Source organism: Saccopteryx leptura, chromosome 4, assembly GCF_036850995.1.
Source record: "Saccopteryx leptura isolate mSacLep1 chromosome 4, mSacLep1_pri_phased_curated, whole genome shotgun sequence".
Classification (NCBI taxonomy): Eukaryota; Metazoa; Chordata; class Mammalia; order Chiroptera; family Emballonuridae; genus Saccopteryx; species Saccopteryx leptura.
In genome coordinates, this window is record NC_089506.1 from 128,959,964 (window position 1) to 128,977,612 (window position 17,649).

A 17,649-nucleotide genomic window follows, 5' to 3' on the forward strand; every position below is an offset into this window, starting at 1 on the left:
GACCAGAGAACTTCGTCCGGGATGTGCTCTACTAAATAAAGCTTTTGCTATTCCACATTTTGTGGCTACACCCTTCTTTCTTCCTCAGTGGGAAAATACCTTACATTTGATACTGAAACCCAGGAGGAGTTTGAACCTGCTGGGACTGCTCCTCTCCCCTTCCCTTCCAAGGAAGAACCAGGATCTCCAACCTCCCACCCACTTCGGCACATGGTGCAGTAAGTCCCCTGCCTCCAGCCTCCCCTCAGTTCTTTCCGCTGAGACTCCCTGTCTGTAATCACAGCTGCATCAGGGATTCCATTCCAAGTGCGTGTGTGCCTGTGGAGATGTCCCGGACACTCCCATTCTACCTAACTGTCTGGTGGCCAAAGCTTGAGTTGCAGGATGCCAATTCTCATCTCTGATCACTCCAAGGACTGAGGGTGGCCATAGAGGCTCAGGAATCCAAACCTGACTCAAAAACACTCCTGGAGTGCCTTATCCGGAATCTCTCCCTCCCTAAAGAAGAAACGGATCTTCTTCTCCGATGTGGCCAGGCCACAGAACCCACTGGATAATCAAACCAGGTGGCCTCCTGAAGGGACTTTCAGTTTTAACACTCTCACCAATTTAACTATTGCCAAAAGAACTGGGAACTGGTTGGAGATCCCTTACATTCAGGGCTTCTGGCATTTGCGCTCCCGTCCTAATCTCTGTGCCACTTGTTTTACATGCAGGCCCTTTTTTTGGCCAGAGAAACCTCAGCTAAACTCCTGATCTTTCCTCCTTCACTGACCCCCAACTCTCTCTCCTTCCTGTCTGACCCCCGGGGGTGCCCCTCTCTCGGGATCCCTCTCTGGTCCCTCTGTGGACTTCTTCTGTTCGGGTCCCTTCCCTCCAGGAAGCCCCCTCCCCTGCTGACCAGGGGCCCCTCCTTTCTCTGCTGTTATTAAGCTCCTCCCCCATCAGGCCCTCCTCCACTGGCCATTGGCCCTCACCCGGGTTTACAGGGCTCCTGACCGCACGGCCCAGCCCCGATCTTCTTACAGGAAGGCCTGGCCCTGTCCTGCCTCTGGATCCAGCGTTTCCTACTGGATCTGGGTGCTGGGCTTCCTAGGAGCCCCCTCCTCTTATTCTCAACCCCCAAATCCCTATCCAAGACCTGTGAACATGGCATTTAAACTTTTCAATGGTCACGACTAGTAGAAAAAGGCCAAGGCTGTTCTCCAGGCCCACATGCAGCAGAAGGTAACACTCCAAACCCAGGCTCTTGTGGCAGTCCTGAGGCTGGCAGAGCAACAGGGGCAAGGCACAGGAAGTGCCCGACCCAAGTCCAAGCCGCAAAGAGGAATCCCACCAGCAACTTGCTTTAAATGTGGCAAAGAGGGTCACTGGTCCCAGCAGTGCCCCTGCCCGAGGCCACTAAGCCCGGCCCTAATTGCAAGCAGCCCGGTCACTGGCGGAGCTATTGCCCCTTTTGGGCAACAGGCTCTTCCTCGATGCCTCCACGTGGAGGACAAGCCACTTAAATGGGAGGCCAAGCTAGTCAGGCAGGTCTATCACTCAAACTCCTTGGCCTCATGGAACCGCCCACACCCATGCACGCCAAAAGAAACTTCCCAAGAGCTCTTTGAAAAAGAACAGCTATCTGTCAGCCAATGAAATTTTGCCACATCAACCTGACCACCCTACCAATGCTATAAATTACCCCCAAACAGGAGAGGCGGTGTGACTTCTCTGGCCCACGTCTCCTGGAACAGAGAACCTCATCTGGGAAGCGCTCTACTAAATAAAGCTTTTGCTCTTCCACACTTGGTGGCTATGCCCTTCTTTCTTCCTCAGTGGGAAAATACCTTACAAAGTATATCTTTTATATATATATATATACTTAAACTGGTCATTACGGCAGAGAACCAGTTGTTAAATTATTTGAATCCCAGCACAGAGCATGTCTCTTTGCTTTCTTTTCTCTAAGCTCCAAAGACCCCTCTTTTGCCTCTGTAATTTGTTTCCGCCCATACGGCCCAGCTGGCTCACCTATTCACGGCTCACTTGTTCTACCTCTGTGACTTTCTAAATAAATTTGTTTGTATTTGAATCTCGGCTCTGCATTTTGTCTTAGCCAGAACTCGAGTACTGAGGTTGCTAGCAGAACTGAGGTCCAATTGCTGGTTATATCGGTGCCATTTTGCTACTAACAAAACTATTAACCCTCTAAAACAGCGGTTCTCAACCTGTGGGTCGCGACCCACAGGTTGAGAACCGCTGCTCTAAAAGGAGATTGCATTTCTATGTCATTAATCTCTCTATATTGACTTGCATTTTGCCAAATTCAAAGACCACTTCTCAGTTCTCTTTGCCCCTGGTTTGGCACCTAAGAACAAGATGATTTGTTAAGAGTGTGAGCATATAAGTAGTAAATATCTGACAGAAGGAAACCTAAGATTCTGCGATAAAATGTTTTGTGGTGGCCCTAGTTGGTTGGCTCAGTGAAATGGAGCTTCAGCCTGGTGTGCAGATGTTCCAAGTTGGATCCCCAGTCAGGGCACACATGAGAAATGACCATCTGCTTCTCTTCCCCTACTTCTGCCCCTTCTCTCCTTCTTCCCTTTTCACAGCCAGTGGCTCAACTGGTTTGAGTGTCAGTCCCAGGTGTTGAGGATGGCTTGGTTGATTCGAACATCAGCCCCAGACAGGGGTTGCTGGGTGGATTTCAGTCAGGTTGCATCTCTCTCTCTCTCTCTCTCTCTCTCTCTCTCTTTCTCTCTGTCTCTCCCTTCCTCTCACTTAAAAAAAAGAAAGGAAGAAAGAAAGAAATGTCTTGTGGTGAGTCTCAACTACTGATTTATTTAACAATCATTTATTAAGCACCTACTGTGTTCCAGACACGGTTCTAGCTGCTGGAGATGCAGCAGAGAAGCAAAGCCCCTGCTCTCATAGAGCTTCCTTACTAGTGGTGACAATATACAATAAATAAATAAAAAGATACCATTTCAGATAGTGCTAGTGTTAGGATAGGTAGCTAGTTAGACACGAGCCAGGGCAGGCAAAGGGAAGGAAGGGGTAAATTGTCCTCTTGCACATCTGCAGGGTCTAGACAAATCTTGAAGCTGGAAAAGGCCTCATCACACCCAGACATGTGGTCATGAGTTCTCTGATATGGTCTCAGCTGCACAGCACACATGCAGTAGAGGTGACAGCTAAGTGAAAGGGAGGAGCTGGAAAAGTGGGAACAAAAGTCCAAGAAGTAAAGCCCATAAACACCCAACCTCTGTAACTAATTGGGGCACTCATTCTCTCAAGCAAGTTGCCCACTCAGCCCCTTCTGAGTATATTCTCACACAACCAATAAATTCTTGCTTAGCTTGCTGCACTTTTTCTCTTGACTGAATGCCTTCTTCCAAGAAGAATTGAGATCTCAGCGTTTCACTGATAACATCTTTTTGGTGCTGTGACGCAAATCATCTCATTACTGGTAAAAACCATTGTCCTTGCTGCCTTAGCTTCAAGGACCTGACTGACTGTGCTAATTGTGCTTTTTTCCCTCCTTGCATCTTCTTACCCAGCCATGAGGTTCTTGTTCTTTCTCTTTCTCTCTCTCTCTTTGCAGAGTGCTGTACCACCACCATGAACACAGGTTGAGTGCTTAAGAGCCATTAGGGCGCTTGCCACTAGAAGTCTTCCATGACAGGATAAATTGGTTATGAACTGGGGAAGTTTGCACTAGATGAAAGACAATGTTCATGCACCCAGGAACACTGTAAAGGTACACAAGACCCTTTCCTGCAGCTCTCCCCTGTAGGTTACTAGTTTCAACAGAGAGAGAGCTATACTTGCCTTTTGCCTATAAGGATAGTCTTTTCTACCCATTTCTTCCTTTCTTCATGTCTGGAGTTGAATTCAGGCTGACCTGCCGACAAGGTTGTTTTCCTCTAGCAAGAGTTGTTGTCTCGTCTCCCTCACTATTCACTGTGCCACCGCGGGCATGCTCGAGCACTAAGAGCTGTTCGAGTGCTCACTGTCACTAGAAGACTCCTGTGACAGGATAAGCAGGTCATGGACACGAGAAAGTTGCTCTATGTGCCCCACCAGCTACAAGAAAACATTCATGCAACAAGATACACTGTGTAACCAATGAAGTCCCACCCCCATGGCATTTCTCAAGTTAGGAAATAAATAGAGTGACGGGAAAAGACCTCTCAGAAATATAAGCCAGCCTCCTCGCCAACTCCAGACTTACGCTCAGTACGCCGCAACACTTCACAGAAAGGTGGTGGGAGACCCTCATAATATATGTACAAATCTTAATCCCAATTCTCCTGAAGGGCATATGATTATGAAGGATTGGCTTTAAACACAAGCTGCTCCTGACATTTGAAGGAAACTCCAAAAATTAGGAATGGGGCCAGGCACCCCCTTCCCTGAAATCTGAAAGGCATCTCTACCTTGGTATTTTATAATTGAGACCAGGAAGAGAAGAGAATACTGGATAAGGAAATGTCAGGCACCGCTCCTAGCTGCCTGACAAGGCCACCTGCCTCTCGGGAACACAAAGCAGGCCCCTCCCAGGAACCACCAGTGCTATGGGAAGATTGGACACTGAGCAAGAGAAGGCCATGGCAGGGGGAAATTTCCCCTATGCCCTGTCCCCTCTGCCAGAAATCTGACCACTGGAAGCAGGACTGCCCTGAGGGCCAGAGGGCTCCCAGGTTGGAATTTCAGGCTGTGTTGTCCTTGAATTGAGGGTTCCCTACACCTCGGCTGGCTCTTGAATCAACTATTATAATCAAAGGGACAGAGCCAAGGGTAACCCTGGACATGGCACATAGGACCATAAGTTTTCTTTTAGATAAGGAAGCCACCTACTCTGTGCTACTCTCCTACTCTGAACAGCTCTCCTCTCAGACTAGCCAGGTGATGAGAGTGAACGGGGTGCCTACCCAAAAAAGATTTACTCTGCCTCTATGTTGTCTCCGGGCCAGATTACATTCTCACACCAATTTCTAGTAATGGCAGAAAGCCCACTTACCTCCATGGGAGGGATATTTTAAACAAATTAGGCATGCGAATAACTTTCTCTTTGGCTCTGGGATTAATGTCTCCCCTACTGGCTTACCTTGTAACACACCAATTTTGCCAGTCAAAAAGAAAAACAAGCCTGACTGGGTGGTGGCGCAGTGGATAGAACGTTAGACTGGGATGTGGAAGACCCAGGTTCAAGACCCAGGTCTCCAGCTTGAGCGAGGGCTCATCTGGTTTGAGCAAAGCTCACCAGCTTGAGCCCAAGGTCGCTGGCTCGAGCAAGGGGTTACTCGGTCTGTTGAAGGCCCGCGGTCAAGGCACGTATGAGAAAGCAATCAATGAACAATTAAGGTGTTGCAATGCGCAACGAAAAACTAATGATTGATGCTTCTCATCTCTCCGTTCCTGTCTGTCTGTCCCTGTCTATCCCTCTCTCTGACTCTCTCTCTCTGTCTCTGTAAACAGAAAAACAAGGAATATAGAATAGTTCAAGACTTGAGAGCCATAAATGAGGCCGTACAATGGTTCCCAACCCATATACAATTCCTAGAGAAATTCCCCCAAAGATGCAATGGTTTTTGTCTTGGCCCTTAAGGATGCCTTGTTTTGCATTCCATCAGACCCATCTTGCCAATTTTTATTTGCTTTTGCATAGACAGATGAACAACAAATAAAACACCAACTTAACTGGACAGTACTTTTGGCAAGGGACCTGAAGAACTTATCCCTTGAGGGGGGTGGCCAGGTCATTCAATATGCCGATTGTCCACTCATGCATTCCCCCACCAAAGAGCTAGGCCTGCAGCATATTACTAGAACTCTAAATTTTCTTGCTGAACAGGGATAACAGATAATTAGAGACAGGCACAAATGTTACAGCAAAGAGTAAATTATTTGGGACTCATTCTCACCAGTGGAGAATGAAGGTTATCCCCAGAAAGAGTGCAGGCCATACAATAGATCCCAATTCGCACTACCTGAAAGCAGCTCTGAGCATTTCTCTGACTGACAGTATAGGACTATGGATCCTAGGATACAGGGAAATAGCAAAACCTTTATATCAGGCTTTCAGATCAGAGCCTGGACAAGAATTCTCTGCCTGGGGACAGGGAACAAGAACAGGCAACCACCCAACTAAAGACAGCTTTTATGGAGGCACCTGCTCTTGGTCTGCCAAGTCCAGAGAAACCTTTCTCCCTGTATGTCACTGAGAAGCAAGGGGTAGCCTCAGGGGTTTTAACCTAAACTCTAAGGTTAAACAACCTATTGGATACTTCTCCAAGAATCTAGACCCAGTAGCACAGGGGTGGCCCCACTGCCTTAGGGTAATGGCAGCAGCCGTCCTGCTGGCTGAGGAGGCATCCAAAATCACTCTTGGACAAGAAATCATTCTTTATACCCCCACCAAATAAACTCCCTCCTAGAGCCCCTGGCTGGTAGCAGGATACTAAAGTACTAAATGTTAATGTTAGAAAACCCCAAGGTCAAGATAGAGAGAGCACTGCTCCACTCTAAATCCAGCCACCTAATGCCCCTTCCAGAGGACAAGGAGCCCCTCCACTCCTGCAGTAAAAACACTAACCAAACTTATGCTAACAGGAGAGAGTTGAAGGACAAGCCTCTAGATAATATGGGTGAAGTCTGGTTCACTGAAGGGAGTAGCTACTTCTGGGTGTGCAATTGTCACACCATGACAGGTCACTGAGGCCTGAGCCTTGTCTCCCAGGACTTCTGCCCAGTTAGCTAAACTGATCATCTTAACAAGGACCCTTGAACTAGGGGAAGGAAAAAGAATATTTACAATGACTCTAAATACACAATTCTAGTACCCCATGCTCATGCTGCTATCTGGAAAGAAAGAAGATACCTCACAACCAGCGATGCCCTTATCAAGCATGGGCTTCAGATCCTCAAGTTACTCCAAGCTATAAACTTACCCAAGGAAACAGTAGTTATACATGGCAAGGGGCATCAGAAAGGAGCAGATGAATAATTCAGGGAAATAAGTTTGCCAACATCTCTGCTAGAAAAGCAGTTTCTGCTCACAGTTCCCTTTTAGGGCCTTTAATTCCAACAGGCTGGGAGGAAACCCCAACTTCTCGGTATACCCAAGGGGAAATTAATTGGGCCAAACAACATGGATATACTAAAAATACTGAGGGCTGGACCCAGCAGGAAGATCTCACTCACCTTCCAAAAGCTCTACAATGGATGGTTATTAGAGGACTACATGACTCTTCCCACTTTGGAAGGGACAAATTAGAGAGTCTGCCAATGCCTTTTTACTGGAAAGGGCCTAACAAAAACCATCCAGCAGGTTTGTCAAAATTGTGCCCTGTATGCTATAAATATTCCCCAGGGATCAGGGCCTCTTCCCTTAATAAGACCAGCTGAGAGGAGAGGAACATACCAAGGGGAAGACTGGCAAGTTGACTTTACTCAAACGTCCTCATGTCAAGGGCACAAATATCTACTTGTCTTTATTAACACTTATTGGTTGGATAGAAGCCTTTCCACCAGAACAGATAGGGCCCAAGATATAGTCAGGCTTCTAAAATAAATTGTTCCTCCTAGATAAAAGTTAAGGGTTATCAAGGGAGGGGCATGGGGGGAGGAAAGCAAAGAGGGACAAATATAATGACAGAAAATGATTTGACTTTGGGTGATGGGCACACAATACAATCAACAGTTCAAATGCTATAAAGATGTTCACCTGAAACCTATGTACTCTTTTTGATCAATGTCACCTCATTAAATTTAATTTCTAAGTAAAAAAAAATTTTTAATGAAAAATAAATAAGTAAATTGTTCCTCCATTCGAAGTCACTACAAAGTGACAATGGACCTTCCTTTACCTCCCATATTACAGAGGAAGTCCAAGAAGAGGCAAAGACTGCTGTCTCACTGTCTTCTCATTCTCTCTTGGAAAAAAAAAAAGGAAAAAAGCACTAGATATGAAGATTCAAAGTGCACTATGTTAAGTCTAACACAAATTACATCTATTAAACACTAGATCTAAATTTTATAGATATTATGGTAAATACCTATTCAACAGTTATCATATGATCTCATAGAGCATGTAGAGAAGTTATTTTGGTGTTGCTATGTTTGACATTATGAAACTAATCACATTGGATTGCCTAATGTCTATTTTTAAACATAAGAGATACTCTTTCTATTACATATTAGGAAACATTTTTTTTTACTATTAAGTGAGAGGCTGGGAGGCAGAAAGACAGACTCCTGCATCAGCCCCGACTGGGATCCACCTGGCAAGCCCACTAGGAGACAATGCTCTGCTCATCTGGGTCACTGCTCCATTGCTTGGCAACTGAGCTATTTTAGCACCAGAGGTGAGGTCATGGTGCCATCCTCAGTGTCCAGGGCCAACTTGCTCAATGAGCCATGGCTGTGGGAGAGGAGAGAGAGAAGGGGGAGGAGTGAAGAAGCAGACGGTCGTTTCTTCTGTGTGCCCTGACTGGGAATTGAACCCAGGACTCCTACACACCAGGCTGATGCTCTACCACTGAGCCAGTCAGTCAGAGCCCACAGGGCAACTTAATATAGCTAAGGTGCTGGTCAAGATTAGCTACTATATAGATTTTCTGGGTCTTCTATGCTTTGCTTTTAAAATTAGAAGTAAATAGAGGAAATTATTTTTAAAAGTAAATTTATACTCAAAAAGAAAGAAATTGGCTAATAAAGACCAGATATGTATATACTATGTGTGTGTGTATGTATATGTGTATCTGCCATTAGACTAGCATACTTACTAGCTGTCTGACATTAGGTAAACTGCTCAATACTGCTAATCCTCCATTTTCTCTTCCATAATATGGAGATGAAAACAATGCCTATATCATAGAGCTATTATGAAAATTACTCAGAATAACAAGTGACAGTCCTTAAAATACAGCAGCTATTCCTTGAGTAAGCACTGGTTTCCCTTCCCTTCTCTGTGTCTGTTCACTCATCAGAAATATAAGTGGGTCAGGAGTATGATGCTAACATCCCTTCGAGGATAACTGTCATCAGCAGCAAGGCTTTCCTGCCAGACATGGGCCATGGGACAGTGAAACCTTTTGCTGTAGGCAAATAGAGAAGCGCTAGCAGGACAGACCTAGAGACTGACAGAAAGCTCCCAAGGGTGAGCAAGAAGGTTTCAGGGACTGGGACTTGAAGGACCAGGGTCCAAGTAGACCCCTACTTCTGCTCCCCAGACCCAATTCCTTTCACCAGTGCATTCATTCCAACTACTCATTACTTGTGGTATTGTGTGTTAAATGTCTGCCCTCTCCAGAGACCAGACTCGAGAAAGAGTAGGAACTGTTTAGTTCACACACTCCCCATTTATACCGCTTCATATACAGTAAGCCCTCGATAAGTATCTGTCGAATGAATGGACCTCTTTTTTTTTACAGTAGATGCATTTCTATAACTGGAGGTGTCACGAGTTTAGCTAAGCTGTTCCATGCTGCCTCTGCATCCATTTTGTTTGGCCAAGGGGCCTGTGGGGGTCCTAAGCTGGCACTACCCCCTGCAAGTGCATACCTTACTTAACTGGCAGAGCCACAGCAAATGTTCCTGATATGACTTCTCTAACAGTCTTGTAATCACCAATCTCTCCGACACTACCTTCCAGCACTTTCCACTTGTGTGCCCCTTAAGTAAGACACCCCCCCATAGAGCTTACTGAAACCTCACTCATTTTGCTTTGAATTGACTTATCCAGCAATAGCCTGGGAACCCCAAAATACTCCATCCATGAACCTTATAAAGGCATGGGTCTCAGGACCTGTCAATCTCTCTGCTAGTATTCTGCCTTGGCCTCCCTGTGTGGCTCCCCAAGTTATGCCTTATACTTCCTCCAGGACTTCTGAGTAATAAACTTCTTTGTTTCTATTTCTCTAGTTGAACTGAGGGTCACCATCAGGCACCCTAAGTTCCACTTAACAAATGTTCATTTAACTGAGCCATAACAAGAGGAAATTAATTCCATTTACAAATCAACAATTTTAAGTGCCTTAGTGAAATCAGCCCTTAAGAGGAAATTTGTGGTAAATGTAAATTACTGGTTAGCATGTGGATTTTCTTTTAAAGCAAAGCACACCCAAACTAAGAAAACATCATGCCTCCATGAGATGGCTTTGAGCATTCAGAGTTTGGTAGAGTGAACACAGGCATCAATTAATCTTCCCACATATCTTGTACTTTATCAGATTAGGGTGCGGAATCTTGGAACTGAATACACCCAAATTGCCTAACAGAGGATTTTTCTCTGGGCAACAAGCAAAGTATTCTCATCCTTCTAGCTATGATCTGGCTCAAGAGTCTGTCTAGAGGAGATTTTCTGACAAGTCACAGAATGTGGGAATGGTGACTGCAGACACCCTATTGAGCAATCCCTCAGTACTTATCACTGTCCCCTCCAAGCTACTGTTTCCAGAGTCACTGGACATTGTTCATCCCTGGTAAACAAACAGTCAACAACCCAAAAAATTCTACCTAATCTAACAGGTTCAACATCCCAACTAAATTTGCTTCTTGCAAGAGTATGGATGACATTCACTTGCTCATTCATTTGTTTATTAATTCATCTGTTCATTTATTTGTTCTACAAATATTCTCAGTCTAAGAAACCCCAAGTTATTCTGGATGTGAAAAAGAAAGCTTAGAAAGAACAGCAATAAGTAGCACAAGAGCTGGAACCAGAAACTAAAAAAGTATCTAACCACATATTGTGTCCAGCTGTAGTGCCACCTCTACAAAATCTAAATCTTAAGAATATATGTCTTTTCTCTATCCCTTTGTTAATACTTAGTGTAGTGCTTGCTTATAAAATTATGTTGAAGTTAACTGCTCCTCCTTCACCTGACTGAGCACTCCTTGAGAGAAGCAATTATGCCATCTTTATGTCCCTGGTGCCTAGCATGGGTCTAGCACGTAGAACTCATTATCAATGGAGCAGTTCTGTGGAATCCAGAGAAGTTAATAAATTTCTAAGAATTATCAGGCCTGCATTGTCCAATATGGTAGCCACTAGCTACGTGTGACAATTGAGTACTTGAAATGTAGCTAGATGGGGGATGGGGATATTAAGATGTGCTGTAAATGTAAAACACACATTGCATTTCAAAGACTTAGCACAAAAATATAAAATAACCCATGAATAGCTTTTATATTGATTACATGTTGAAATGATAATACTTTGGGTATTGGGTTAGATAAAATATTAAAATTAATTTCACCTCTTTTTACTTTTTTAAAATATGGCTATTAGAAAACCTAAAATTATAAATATGGCTTACATTTTATTTCTTTTGGATAATGCTGGACTAAACCAAAGATTTATTATTTCAAGTACAAATCATATCTAGTCTCTTAAACCTGATTCTCTAAGTTTTGATAGAAAGGAGAATTTGGTTATCTTGTCCAATTGAGTCAAAGCATTCATTAAGTGTAGGTTCAGAATATCCAAGGAATATAAGGGGTTTTTTTGCAAAACTTTATCAGTCCATATGTTCTACACTTAGGTAGGTCTGCTGTTTTAAAGGAAAAAATAATTACGGCTCCTACTGTATCCCCTACATTGAGTCAAAGTCTCATCAAGGGCATGCAATACCCATGCAGTCAGGACTTAAATAGCTCTTCAATTTCTGGCCACCAACAAGCACCTCTGTTTAATCCTCTCCTCCCTCGGTCTCCGGTCTCCGGCATCCTGAGCAGTCACCCCTCCTATCTCAGCTCTTTCTGCTGACCTTAAAAGGGGGCTGGCTCAAATAGCACACTTGTCAAAACACCTAGGTAAGCACAGCCGGGGGAGATATATAAATAGATATATGGAAACAGTGCTCTGCACTGATAACAAAAACTATTTACAAACTCCCTTCACCTTCCAGAAGTTTTCCTACAATAATTAGTTAAATCTAAATGTGACTAATAATTTTAGTTCTATCAGCCTAGACAGACTTATCTTTTACCAACACTGACAAAGTTGCAATTGAAGGTGATTTTTAAGTCTTGGGTACAGCTATGGCAAAAATCCTCTGTGATCAGCAGAAAATGAGCCAAAACAAAAAATACTGAAAAATTTCTAAGTCATCTAGGGGAAAGACTTATATAAGAGTCAGGCTTCGTGGGTCTACAGTTAGAAAACAAATAAACAAAAACAGTGAGTGTCTATTTACATATCTTCCTCCACAAAGAAAATCATGAGTTTGAAATATTTAGCATAGCATTTTGGCACATGTAGGTATTCAATACATATTATCAATATTAAATATATGACTGTATGGCACTGCTATTTAAGGGAATACTGCAGTTATCATATTTTGTTGTTTTTTAAAACCCTGAGTGGTATGGTAGATAAAACATAGCTTCCTATTTTACTCAGAATAAAGTTTGAAGTCCTCACCATGGCCTACAAAACCCCACATAATCTTCCACCCGACTGCTTCCTAGACTCATCTACCGCCACTCACCCCCTTCTCCACTACGTTCAGCACCCTGCCTCCAGCAGCCAAAGTGGAATAGGATCATTCTCGATACTGAAAACTGAGACTACCCTTCGCCCTTTGTTGATGAATGGTGGGCAGAAGGTAAAGCTTTGCTGCCAATAAGTTATCTGAAGGGATATAAGAAACTGAAATTTACTGGGAACCTACAAAAGTCCAAGCATGCTTACACACATTCACAGAGTTTATTTAATTCTGACAACCTTATGAATAGGAATGATTACTACTATTTTACAGATGAGACAACTAGGGCTCAGAGAGGATAGGGAATTTGCCCATGATAGATGAATGGCTAACAGGATGCACAGTCAGGGCTCTTCATGCTACGCATCAGATTCATATCAGTAAATGATAGAGCAGAAAGTTGTTTCTTTGGTCCAGCGTAAGTATTGGCATGGGTAATGGTGAGCTTTCCTGCACTAGAAAAGCATTTTTACAATTAAAGGGTTTTTCCCCCTTGATTCAGAAAGATAGCTATAGATAAATTTAGTATATATTATTCCTGAAAAGGTAAAAAAGAGACTTACAAGCAGATTCCACTTTGTATCTTTTGAATTTTTAAACATATAATTTATATTTTCTGAGAATAAAATGCATTATCTGCTGATTATAGAAAAACTGTAAAATACAGCTAGATATAGAAAAAAACTTGAATCAACAATTATCTCATGACTCAGAGACAACCACTATTAACCTTGTAAAACCTTAAGGTTACTAAAGTTTACATTAACCTTTATTATATTCTTTATTATGTTAACTTTTAACATCTTTTTCCAATACATATTTTATTTTATAATGAGATCAAATTTAAGCAGTATTTTTAAATATGCATATAACGCATTATCTATTTTGTTTGAAATCCTCATAAATAGCATTTTAATAATGGCTTAATATCACAACAAATAGATGCAATAATCAATCCTCTTATTATTACTTGGGCTCTTTCCATTTATTTACTTTTATGTGTCTCTGAATTTTAAAAAAATCAGTTTGTAATTCAATTTCTGAGAGTTTCTGACTTTTGAGAAAACGCAGAGATAAGAAGGGTAAAAATCTCTCCATTCAAAAAGAGGGAAAAATTCTCACTAGTATCCAAAGAAATGAAGTCTTTACTTTTCCTCTAATATTTCTTCTAATAACCTCCAATTAGTTGGAGTCATTCAAGTTTCACCTACAGTAAGGAACAGAGGCAATGAAAATCTAGAACAGGGGTCCCCAAACTACAGCCCCCTGAGGCCATTTATTGGCCCCCGCCACACTCCCGGAAGGGGCACCTCTTTCATTGGTGGTCAGTGAGCAAAGCACGGTGTCGCTCACGTACAGTACTACTTCCGTTTTGTTTTTTTACTTTAAAATAAGATATGTGCAGTGTGCATAGGGATTTGTTCATAGTTTTTTTTATAGTCCGGCCCTCCTACAGTCTGAGGGACAGTGAACTGGCCCCCTGTGTAAAAAGTTTGGGGACCCCTGATCTAGAAGTAGCTTGGAGTAAACAGACCCAGGCTCATATCTTGGTTTTTATAGTTACTTGCTTTATAACCTCAGTAAATTATACAAAGCTTCCGTCTCTTCAATCTTTAACTGGAAAATCACCTCACAGTGTCGCTGAAAGTGTCTAAAATCAGAAAACAATTGTAAACACAGCACTGAGACAGGCACGAAGTAAACAGGCCTTGTCATAACTGTACAAGTCTGGTGGGAGAGCTGAGAGGACATCATTCTTACCTCCTTTTTTGTTTTTCTCTTGATAGAGACAGAGAGAGAGAGTCAGAGAGAGGGACAGACAGGAACAGACAGGAAGGAAGAGATATGAGAAGCATCAATTCTTCATTGCTGCTCGTTGTTCATTGATTGCTTTCTCATATGTGCCTTGACCAGGGGGCTACAGCAGAGCGAGTGACCCCTTGCTCAAGCTAGCAACCTTGGGCTCAAGCCAGCGACCTTGGGCTTCAAGTCAGTGACCTCAGGGTTTTGAACCTGGGTCCTCTGCATCCCAGTGCTCTATCCACTGTGCCACCACCTACCTGGTCAGGCTCTTACCTCTAATTGATTAGAGAATATGCCAACTTCTTACCTCTAGTCTCAGAAGAAAAAAGAACTTTAGGCTACATTTGTAAACTCACACAACAAAATGGTTTGGTTCCTGACAACACTTTGCGGTAGGAGAAATCTGGGGCCTCCCAGTTCTCCTGGGTGTTCCTCCCCACTGACATTTCTCCTTACCTCTAGCTACAGATACCAGCCCCATGTCCATTTCCCAACAGTGGTTCAAGCCCCAGACATCTCCTTTCTCTCTCTCTTACTGACTCTCTGAGCCCTTCCCACATCCAGCTTTCCAACCTGCCCATCAGTCTAATTTTCCAATAACTTCAGTCTCATCTCCTAAATCCTGTTCAATTTATTTATTTCTTATTAGCAATATCACCAAATCCAAATTTTAAACAAATGTAATGGTTTTCAAGGCTTCCACCATACCTACCTGTTCCCTCGTGTTTCCCTCCACTCTCCTCACTCTGGTCCCCGGCCCTGGTGCTCTACCATCTGTAGTCAGAGCAGCCTAAGTTTACTGCAGGTAAATCGTATCTTTACCTGAAGATGTGACCTTTGTCAAAGGGCAATGCAACCCTAACTGGTGTTTTGAATCACTGTCGGTTGCTCATATTTTAAAGTAAATGAGTTTTCTGATACTTGGGAGGAGAGGCTGGGTAAATTATGGTTGGGCAAGAACCTGAGGATCCCACACACCATTAAGGGGAAAAGGTTATAAAGTCTGGGATCAACAGATTTCCCCTTCTCAACAGTCCCTATTTCTTGTTCCATTTCCTACAGGCGCTTCCTCTTCTGCTTTTCCTTTCTGCATCTGCTGCCCATTCTTTAAGGCGCCCAGGTCATGCCCATTTCTTCTCGAGAGTGGTCACAGATCTGCACACAGTCTTCTGACCTTCCACAGAACTCATGGTCTGTCCTCCCCACACTCTCACTTATTTACTACATAATGTCATACCCCCCATATGGCTCTTCAACTTCTTCCATGAAGTCCTTGAGGACAGGGAATGTGCCTGCTTTCCACTTGACAGCTGACTGGTAAATATGTGACCGATAATCTGACCATTCACATTAATCAATGCCCGTCTAGGGCTTTTTCAACTTCAGTTCTGCTGACTTTGGTTGGGCAACACTTCTCTAACTTTGGATTAGATGGATATTCTGAAATGCTGTATACACATCTGTCACCTAAGTAGGCCTATTGATAGTAACAGAAATAGAAAGGGACATCACTGACAGATAAAACAAACGACAAAACTAGTACCCAGAGAGAACATGTAAAAGTAGAAATAAATCTAAATAGAGAGGAAATGATGCCTACTCATCTCGTTTCAGGGCCTCCATGAAGGGAGGGGAGGGGAAGATGAAGGTAGAGGAAAACCCGTATTTTTATGTAATATTATCTAACTGCACTCACATTCATTGAAGCATTGATATTTGGGACCACAAAAAAAAAGGCGTTTTAGAACAAGGGTTACTGAAACTCGTGCTTCTTTTCTCCAAAGAATTTATGGGCTTCTGTACCTTGTAGCAACCCAGTACTAGCCATCCACGAGACCTCCAGTCATTGGAAGGTTCCAGAGTAGCCTCCAACACCCCTACCCCCACCCCAGACCCCTCTCTCTCCTCTAGATGAGGCTTTTAAGGTTGTTCCTATGCACTGGGCCTAAAGTCAGCATTTCTGCACATTCTGCAGTTGGGCAGAACCCTAAGTACATTCTCAGGAATAAACAAGAGCAGCAGGTCACCGGAGCCGGGCTGGGAGGGGGCAGGGGGGCGGGGTGATGGAGGAAGCGGGGGGGGGGGGGGGTGGGGGGGGGGGCGCGGGGGGGGCGGGGGGGGGGGGGGGGGGGGGGGGGGGGGGGGGGCGGGGGGGGGGGGGGGGGGGGCGGGGGGGGGGGGGGGGGGGGCGGGGGGGGGGGGGGGGGGGGGCGGGGGGGGGCGGGGAGGGAGCGGGGGGGGGGGCGGGGAGGGAGCGGGGGGGGGGGCGGATGAACCTTGTGCCTGCAGGCGCGCCTGTCACTCCAGCTGACAGAAGGCACCTTCACCCGTAAATTCTTAGCAGGGCAGTGCCCCCAGAGAGCAAGTACTTGGGTCGAAGGAAATGAGCACTAGCGCTAGAGAAGCGAGACTGCCGAGTGGAGCTGCGCAGCACCGGCCGGCGGATGCCCCGTTCCCAGGACCGCTGCGCGCGTTCCCGCCCCGAGCAAGGGTGCACGCTACCTGGCGTCTGGCTCCTCCTCCGACTCCGTAGCCATCTCTTCCTCTTCGGTCTCAGACTCCTCGTCGCTCTCCAACCCCCGAGTCGCCTCCTCGTCTCCATCGGAGCCGAGGAAGCTCTGGGCGGCGTGGGTGCTGTCGCTGCTCGCCATCGCGTCTTCCCGGAGCCGGAGTCGGAGCGAAGCCGCCCGCCCGCACCGCGCCTGCTGTTCTCCCTCTGACTGCGCCTCTGGCCCGGTTGGCGCGGCTCGGGTTCCCGGCTGGGGGGGGGGGGGGGGGGAGGCCGAACCCCTCTTCTTTAAATAGAAGGTGTCAAAAAGTTTCGCCACTAAGCTTCTGAGGCCCGGACTCCGCTTCTCGTCCCCGTGCCAACTTTCCCGAGCCCTCCCCGCCCCAGTTCAGGCAGATGCCCGGCGGGGCCGTGGGGCTACTGAGGATCACCACCACTCAAGAGCACAAGAAAGAAAAAAAAGCAGCTTGTATAGGTAGCTTGCTCAAGGTCTAGAGCAGGGGTCGGGAACCTGTGGCTCTTTTGATGGCTGAATCTGGCTCGCAGTCAAATCTTTAATAAAAAAAAAATAATGTTAAAAATATAAAACATTCTCATGTATTACAATCCATTCATTTCCTACCGCTCATGTTCATGGTTGCGGGTGGCTGGAGCCCATCACAGCTGTCCTCCGGGACAGCACCAAGTTTTTATTGGATAATGCGTAAGGTACACGGGTCTTTGTATGGCTCTCACAGAATACATTTTAAAATATGTGGTGTTCATGGCTCTCTCAGCCAGAAAGGTTCCCGACCCCTGGTCTAGAGGCTAGTAGTGACCAATGGGAAACAAAGCAAGGTTACCCATTTCAAAAGCGCA

At 44.9% G+C, this 17,649-nt stretch overlaps 1 protein-coding gene across 1 annotated transcript in view; it reads right to left on the reverse strand.

Annotated features, from left to right (window-relative positions):
* The window catches only part of CMYA5 (cardiomyopathy associated 5), a 121,675-nt gene extending 104,629 nt beyond the window's left edge, over positions 1 to 17,046 (reverse strand). The window contains exon 1 of the mRNA XM_066381687.1: positions 16,785 to 17,046. Within this exon, the coding sequence (XP_066237784.1) occupies positions 16,785 to 16,933 (149 nt within the window). The 5' untranslated portion in view covers positions 16,934 to 17,046. The remainder of the gene's footprint in view (positions 1 to 16,784) is intronic.
* Positions 17,047 to 17,649: the final 603 nt, after the last annotated feature.